At 40.7% G+C, this 9,054-nt stretch overlaps 1 protein-coding gene across 2 annotated transcripts; it reads left to right on the plus strand.

The window, feature by feature from the left end:
- The first annotated feature begins 1,897 nt into the window (after positions 1–1,897).
- Positions 1,898–7,003, plus strand: LOC116359010 (B-cell receptor CD22-like). Of its 2 annotated transcripts, XM_031811618.1 has the most exons (10): positions 2,126–2,419; positions 2,583–2,795; positions 3,409–3,678; positions 3,913–4,176; positions 4,280–4,543; positions 4,746–4,833; positions 5,262–5,301; positions 5,555–5,635; positions 5,768–5,860; positions 5,955–7,003. In XM_031811618.1, exons 1-10 carry the CDS (start codon positions 2,212–2,214, stop codon positions 5,973–5,975), a joined length of 1,542 nt encoding a protein of 513 aa, XP_031667478.1. In that variant the 5' UTR covers positions 2,126–2,211; the 3' UTR covers positions 5,976–7,003. The 2 variants fall into 2 exon arrangements, 1 of the variants encoding a protein (XP_031667478.1); XR_004206585.1 differs by lacking the exons at positions 5,768–5,860; positions 5,955–7,003 and adding an exon at positions 4,911–5,086 and having other exon boundaries at positions 1,898–2,419; positions 5,555–5,625.
- The last annotated feature ends 2,051 nt before the right edge of the window (positions 7,004–9,054 follow it).

The raw sequence follows: 9,054 nt of genomic DNA on the forward strand, positions 1-9,054 counted from the left end.
TTATAGAATATGGTCCTCTGTACCTCAGTTGGCACGTAAAGGGATGCACATATAACTAACTGTAAGTCACTTTGGATAAAAGCATCTGCTAAAGGACATTATTTATGGACTGCAGACTACAACACACTACACAGTCCAATACAGCCGGCTATGGTGATGTTCATGGATGCCTCTGATAGATTAAGATACTACTAGTACTGTACATAGAGGAGGCTGGTGGGCAGCGCTATAGAGGAATGGCTGGAATTAATGGAACAGTATCCATTCATTCTATTCATATTACTGCACAAATGAATAAGGACATCAGGACTGGAGGCTGCAGTAATGTTGAGATGCCAGTAGGAGGAGCTCTAGTCTAGAACACTGGAACCTTCAGTACCACTTTGATGCAGCTGATGAGGAGTGTAAATTGAATGTGCTTGTTGAATCGAATGAATGACATCATTGAACTGACCAAATGTGAATGGAACTTTGACCTGTTCCATGTAGAACTCAGAGGGTCAAGGCAACACATTCTAAGATATTATAAACATTCCATAGAGAATAGTCAACATATTAAGATGGTTCTGTACTTTTAATGAAAAGTGGGAAATGGGGGACATTTTGTCCATTATAGAAATGTAGGGCCCACTCTAATACAGTAACTCCCTTTTCTGACACTCTGTTCTGGTCCCTCATGCATGTTAATGTCTTAAAGAGGAAGGAGAGGACAGTTCTGTATCACATACATGTGTCCTGACAACTTACATATTAGTCAATCACTGAACTGCCACTCACTACCAGTCAGTTAACGCACTGTACAAGACCTCTCCTCCTCTTCTCCCCTTCACTTCACTCTGTAAGTACTGTAATTACAATAAAATATATAGTTTTGGGTTATTTGTTGAATATATCTTGAAATACAGTTTTAGGTTATTTGTTTTTAGTAATAAGTCATATACTTGAGGGTAATGTATCATTTTACTTGTTGTTATGTTTTGAGCTGCGTTTTTGGTTGTTACATCAGGGCCGTATTCATAAAGTGTCTCAGTGTAGGAGTGTTGATCTACATAGAGATGAGATGATTAACCAGGGTAAAAAAGACATGTAAACAAACATTTGAATGCCTGCTCAGTGTAACACTGCACTGTTTGCGTGTGTGTGTGTGTGTGTGTGTGTGTGTGTGTGTGTGTGTGTGTGTGTGCGTGTGTGAGTCACTGGCTGTTTAGCCTCACAGCTTGAGGATAGGTGCTGTCATTGAACCTGGTGGTCAGTCTTTAGGCTGCTGTACAGCTTGACGGACTGTAGAGGATTGAACATTTATCCTTCTATAAATGGGGTTCTGAGAATAAAACAGCTTCAGAACAATCAATGTAGAAATATGTGTTTACAGTACTACAGATCTGTTTAAAAAGTGATTGGTGATGATGATGACTTTAATGTATCCATTAGGAAATTATTTTTGCATCATACTTCATGTCATCTTAAGTAGACAGACGTAGACAGACATGCAACACGTCACACACATTACATACATAGTGCAATAGACTTACAGACAGACAGTATTCACATAGACAACCATATAGCACAATACAACACAACACAATATGAGCCTGGTTCATTTTCAGTAATGAGGCCCTGTACCCCATTTACAGTTTCTACTTCAATGTATCAGGTGGAGTTATTCACCAGCTATAGAGTGAGTTGTTGTTTATGTTCTAAGACTGCAGGGTGGGAGATGCAACAATGTCCTTGAGAACAGCAGGAAGTGTGTTGGTGGTATTTCTCTGGTCTGTGGACAGGTATGGTCTCATTCATTACTTGATATGTTTGTCAATCTACAGACATTTGTAAATATTAAAATTACATTTGTGTTTTATTATTCTGTTGTGTTCTGTTAGGAGTCTCCAGTTCACTTCAGTAGTTATCTTTCACACCTCTCTTACCTTACTGATTGATGCTTATGTGTTTTCTCATCACACTCGACTCAACTCAGCAACTATGGCAACAAAGTATGGACAAACCCTACAGTCAGTGTGAGCCAATTGGCAATGGCTTAATGTAATACCCTTGTGTTCTGTGACTGTTCAGCGGTCCTGGGGCAGAATGGCTGGAGTGTGACTTACACCACTCAGAGAATCTGTGCCTTGAAGGGGTCAACAGTGGAAGCTGACCTGCTCTTTCAGATATCCCAGAGGTCATAAAGTCACATCAACCTTCTGGTTCACTAAAATGGAGGCTGGTATAGAACCTGAAGATATAGGTCAGAACCAAGAGTATGCAGGTCGTCTGGAGTATCATGGGGATAAGAAGAAAGACTGTACCCTGAAAATCACAGACCTGAGAGAGAGAGACTCAGCTACGTACACGTTCAGATTTATAACAGATCAGACAAGAGGGAGATATTATGGCGATCCTGGAGTCACTCTGACTGTCACAGGTACAGTTACATTCAATATAGTTAAACTGTTGATTTCCATTTAGATCGTGAAATTGTCTTGGTTTGTGTTTATGTCTGTGTAACATAGGATTTATTCCATCTTTGTATTAGAGTGATAAGTCAGTGATAAAGGGATTTACAGTGATATTGTTTTTTTCTCCAGGTCTTCAGGTGAAGGTGACTGGTGGACATCAGGATAAGACACTGACCTGTAGCACCACCTGTACTCTGACTGACAACCCCACCTACATCTGGTACAAGAACGGACACAAAGTAAAGGAGGACACCTCCAGCCTGGACTCAGACTCCTTTAGTGATACAGACAGTTACTCCTGTGCTGTAAAAGGCCACGAGGATCTCCACTCTCCTGCAGTGTGTAAGTGTGGACTTTTTTATACACATTTCATATAAATACAATTTGGTTCAGGTCGAGACTTTTGTCAATAAATCAATGAATATTGATCATTATTTAAAAACGATGGTTTTTCACTACTGTAAACTGGTTAACTAGTTGTATTCTACTTCATAAACAACATCAGTGTGTACTGGAAGGTATTGCAATAAAATATTTAGGAGATGTTATATTGTATTTTTGTATTTAAGGTCAGAACTGTTGGAGTGTGACTTACACCCATCAGAGTATCTGTACCTTGAAGGGGTCAAAAGGGAACATATCCTGCTCCTACACATATCCCAGTTATCATGAGATCAAACATGCTTTCTGGTTTACTAAATGGTCTGGTCTGAAGGCTGAAGATCTGAGCTCAGTGCCAGGTTATGAGGGTCATATAGAGTACCTTGGGGATAGTTTGGTATATTAACATTGGAGTGACAGATATTGGCTCCACATGATACTTGAATGGATCATCTTCAATAAGAGGTTGGTTCTAAAAGTCATTGTGTGGAAAATTACATTTGTGGAAAGTTTGTGTAATATTTTTACCTGATTTAATATGTACGATTTTTAAATCCACTGTCTTTTACATCAGATGGACCAAGGAACACCTCAGTGTCAGTCAGTCCTTCTGGTGAAATAGTGGAGGGCAGTTCAGTGACTCTGACCTGCAGCAGTGATGCCAACCCACCTGTGCAGAGTTACACCTGGTGGTACAAGAAGAATGGAGGTGAACATCAGAGTATGACAGGACCACAGCATGTCTTCAATCAAATCCAGTCATCTGACACTGGAGAGTACTACTGTGAGTCCCAGAATGAGATGGGGACAGACAGGTCTAGGACCATGAACATGGATGTGAAGTGTGAGTAAAGTACAGCTCAGTGTTTGAATGAGAAGGTAGCAAAACAATTATAACTAAATGAAGTAGTCCTGAAGTACAACATCTCCAAATGTGTATTTATTAATTTTATTAACGTTTTGTGTAAGTTAGAGTTTTAGATAGTTCTCTGACTTAACAGATCATTTATTTTTGACATGACATATCATTTGTAAATATACTACTGTCCTATCCGTCGGACAAATTCTCCTTTACTAGATAACCCAAAGAACACCTCAGTGTCAGTCAGTCCCTCTGGTGAAATAGTGGAGGGCAGTTCAGTGACTCTGACCTGCAGCAGTGATGCCAACCCACCTGTGGACAAATACACCTGGTACAAGAAGAACGTAACCTCACCAAAAGCATCAGGACAGAGTTACAGCATCACTAACATCATCTCTGAGGACAGAGGAGAATATTACTGTGAGGCCCAGAATAAATATGGACGTCTCAACTCTTCTTCTGTGTTTGTGGACGTTCAGTGTAAGTTCACCTCATCTTTTAATCAGAGGATCACATTTAAATGTATATTTCAATAACAAGTAAAACACTATTTAATACACTGTTGTTACATATTGTCCACCAGATGGCCCAAAGAACACTTCAGTGTCAGTCAGTCCCTCTGGTGAAATAGTGGAGGGCAGTTCAGTGACTCTGACCTGCAGCAGTGATGCCAACCCACCTGTGGACAAATACACCTGGTACTTTCAAAACGAGACTTTTCTAAATGGATGTGGACAGATCTACAACATAAGTAACTTCAAGTCTAAGGACAGTGGACATTACCACTGTGAGGCCTGGAATAGAAAAGGATCTAGGAACTCTACAGCTCTGATGATCATTATACCAGGTGAAGTTTCATCTTATATATTTCAATACAAATTACATTTCAAGCTATTATTAATAGTTATACATTGGCCTATTGTACTTTGTTTTATAATTATATATCGTTGAGATTAGATCAGTTAACAAATATTGTATTATTGTCCTGGACTATGTTTATGTTCAGTTTATTATATGCCAGGGCTCATATCATCCATATTTTAATTTAGGTAAACAAACAGTTCTGACTGCAGCTGTAGGAATCATAGTGGTTGTTCTGGTTCTCATCCTCTGTCTCTCTGGACTCATGTGGTTCAGGTGAGAGATTCTTTAAAGATTATTTCACTCCAACTCTTTTTTATGAAATTACTTTGTTCATTGATTGATTGATTCAGGTGAGTGAAGAAGGGAACATTGATGTTTGTATTATTATTTTATCATATCACTGATTTGTTATTAACTTCATTCATTCATTCATTCATTTATTTATTGTCCCAACGCCCTTAACTGAAGGTTAGAGCGTTGGACTAGTAACCGGAAGGTTGCAAGTTCAAACCCCCGAGCTGACAAGGTACAAATCTGTCGTTCTGCCCCTGAACAGGCAGTTAACCCACTGTTCCTAGGCCGTCATTGAAAATAAGAATTTGTTCTTAACTGACTTGCTTAGTAAAAAGAAACTGTTAAACTGTATTAGTAACAAATCAACTTCCAGTAGAGAGCAGAACTCACTCTGTTCCTCATTACAGGAGATCCACAGGAGGAAGTGATGCCACAGCAGACACACAGGTAAATCAGTTACACCAGGACCCCCACCCACAACTCATCAGGCTTTGATTCAGCTGTGTAGTGCTAGGGCAAATAACAAAACGTGCACCCAGGGGGGTCCAGCTCTGAGTTTAGGAAACCCTGAGTTACAACCAATTCACTGTGTCACTACAGTCTCTTTCATACTATTTTCATTGTTCTCTCCCTCCCTCTATCTCCCCCCCCCCCCCCCCTCTCTCTCTCTCTCCCCCCCCCCCTCTCTCTCTCTCTACAGAGTGTCCGTCCTGACTGTAACAGTGACACGTACACAGCTCTGAACATGAGGACCATGTCCTCTGACTATGACACTTTGGCAGTAAGTCTCTTATCATTCATTTAGATTTTTGTTAGTGTGTTTGTGTTTTATACAGTACTTAAATGGGTATAGAGAAAATTATGGAAAGACTAGTGTCTCAATGAACTCATGCCTCTCTGTCTCTCTCTCCAGAGTGTCCATGCTGACCCTACCAGGGACCCCAACAGTGACACATACACAGCTCTGAACATGAAGACCAGGTCACCAGAGTATGACACCCTGGCAGTGAGTTTGCGTGTGTGTGTGTGTGGCTGGTATGTGTGTGGCTGGGTGTCCATAAAAATGATGTAAAGTGCTCAATCAGTGTGTCTTCTTTCAGAATGTGAGACTCTCCCAGTGACACATCCCCTCAGATAGATGCTGAGCCCTCCGATTATGAGAACGTAAGAGAACTACCATGGACCCTGGACTGAAGAGAACCACCACAGAACCTGGACTGAAGAGAACCACCACAGAACCTGAATTGAAGAGAACCACCACAAAACCTGGACTAAAGACAGCCCCCGCAGAACCTGGACTGAAGAGAGCCCCTGCAAAACCTGGACTGAAGAGAGCCCCCGCAGAACCTGGACTGAAGAGAGCCCACCGCAGAACCTGGACTGAGGAGAGCCACTGCAGAGCCTGGACTAAAGAGAGCCACTGCAGAACATAGAGTGAAGAGAGCCACCACAGAACCTGGACTAAAGAGAACCACCACAGAACCTAGACTGAAGAGAGCCACCACAGAACCTGGACTGTAGATCTTCGGCACTAAACCAAAGAAAGGCCTTACATCTCTATTATCCTGCTGTCATATCTAGAAGTGTGAGGACAGACACCGAGAGATGAGAAGAAAGTACAGGGAGTGAACATTTAATAAATAACAGACATGAAACAAAACACGGACAGTGTCTGGACAAGGGAAACAAAACACGGACAGTGTCTGGACAAGGGAAACAAAACACGGACAGTGTCTGGACAAGGGAAACAAAACACGGACAGTGTCTGGACAAGGGAAACAAAACATGGACAGTGTCTGGACAAGGGAAACAAAACAACATCAATGCTGACAGGGGCATCAAACTGAGGAATAGACAGATTTAAGGGAGGCAATCAATAAAGTGATGGAGTCCAGGTGAGTCCAATGAAGCGCTGATGCGCATAACGATGGTGACAGCTGTGTGTAATGATGGGCAGCCAGGGAGGGGGAACGGGAGCAGGCATGACAAGTAGGTTTTCCAGACCATTAGTAATTATGTAAATGCTGGAGTTGATTTCTCAGTCCTTGACATTATAATGATGTAGATTGATAATTAATGGGATAGATTATGCTTCTGCTATTTTCTATGGGATTTTGCCTTTTCCAGATTTTTTATAACATAAATATCTGTCTTTCTCGTGTACATATTTGTTTACTATCTATAGTTTAGACTTTTCGATGTTTTTATTACCTAATGTTCTTTTCTCAGTGTCTAATACGGATAATATTGATAACAGTTTTTGTAATGTGTATCTCTCTTGGACCAAGGTGCTCTTGAAATGTACAAATGATCTACTTTGTATTGTTGTCAGACATTATTGTGCAACAGCATTCATGAACGTGAATATTAATAACATAATCACACTTGTTTTCTTGTGACATTATTCATTATTACCTCCTTTAGATAAAGTGTGATTCAGTGTAATGTATGCATCATGTTGTAAATTAGCTCACAATAAATACAAAATATTGTGTGAAATATTACAGTGGTCTTTATTGTCTGTTGAAAATCTTAAAGATGAATTTATTCATGTTTTCCACAGTACAGTAGACAGTTATTATAATATTGAATGACATCATTGGTTTTCAAGCTTTGAAGGCGAGTCGAGATTGACTCATCTTCAAATCACCTTGTATGATAAATAACTACTCAAGATTAATTGCAGATCAGTCAGTCACAATTTACCCAGGATACATCAGGGTTTTGAAGCTCTCGAACGCGGCCTGTGATAGCGAGATGTGAGAGCAAAATTGCAAGATTATGTTATAATACTTTTATTGCATCAAATGGTTGTTTTCTGCAACATAATAGAGGAGTGTGTTTTCTACTGAGGATGGGCCTCTGGGAGAAAACACTGACAGGAGATGTATGATGTCTTTTGGGTGATTAAACCTAAAGAGACCTCATTCCAGAGCATGAGTTAATGTTTCTGTTCTACAGTTGAGAATGGAAGTTTACATACACCTTAGCCAAATACATTTAAACTCAGTTTTTCACAATTCCTGACGTTTAATCCTCCTAAAAATTCCCAGCTGTAGGTCAGTTAAGATCACCACTTTATTTTTAGAATGTGAAATGTCAGAATAATAGTAGAGACATTATTTAAGCTTTTATCTCATTCACCGTTGGTCAGAAGTTCACATACATTCAATTAGTATTTTTTTATGTAACTAGACAAGTCGGTTAAGAACAAATTCTTATTTTCAATGACTGCCTATGGACAGTGGGTTAACTGCCTTGTTCTGGGGCAGAACGGCAGATTTTTACCTTGTCAGCTCAGCGATTCGATCTTGCAACCTTTCGGTTACTACTCCAACGCTCTAACCTGCCGCCTTCCACAAGCTTCCCACAATAAGTTGGGTGAATTTTGGCCCATTCCTCCTGACAGAGCTGGTGTAACTGAGTCAAGTTTGTAAGCCTCCTTGCTCGCACACACTTTCAGTTCTGCCCACAAATTTTCTATAGGATTGAGGTCAGGGCTTTGTGATGGCCACTCCAATACCTTCACTTTGTTGTCCTTAAGCCATTTTGCCACAACTTTGGAAGTATGCTTGGGGTCATGGTCCATTTGGAAGACTAATTTGCGACCAAGCTTTAACTTCCTGACTGAGATGTCTTGAGATGTTGCTTCAATATGTCCACATAATTTTCCTCCTAATGATGCCATCTATTTTGTGAAGTGCACCAGTTCCTCCTGCAGCAAAGCACCCCAACAACATGATGCTGCCACCCCCGTGCTTCACGGTTGGGATGGTGTTCTTCGGCTTGCAAGCCTCCCACTTTTTCCTACTCATCTCACATATATTACTGTAAATACCTTATTAAGGGCAGTGATACAGACACAGTAGTGGTATGTGATGGAAAAATTTAAAATCTAGTTTTTCACATCAGAGGACATACACTACGACAAAAAGTATGTGGACACCTGTTCGTTGATTATCTTATTCCAAAATCATGGCCATTAATATGGAGTGGGAGTTGTCTCCCCTTTTGCTGCTATAACAGCATCCATTATTCTGGGAAGGCTTTGCACTCGATGTTGGAACATTGCTCCCATTCAGCCACAACAGCATTAGTGAGGTCGGGCACTGTTGTTGGGCGATTAGGCCTGGCTCGCAGTCTGCGTTCCAATTCATCCCAAAGTTGTTAGATGGGGTTGAGGTCAGGGCTCTGTGCAAT

Source organism: Oncorhynchus kisutch, unplaced genomic scaffold (assembly GCF_002021735.2).
Source record: "Oncorhynchus kisutch isolate 150728-3 unplaced genomic scaffold, Okis_V2 Okis01b-Okis20b_hom, whole genome shotgun sequence".
NCBI lineage: Eukaryota > Metazoa > Chordata > Actinopteri > Salmoniformes > Salmonidae > Oncorhynchus > Oncorhynchus kisutch.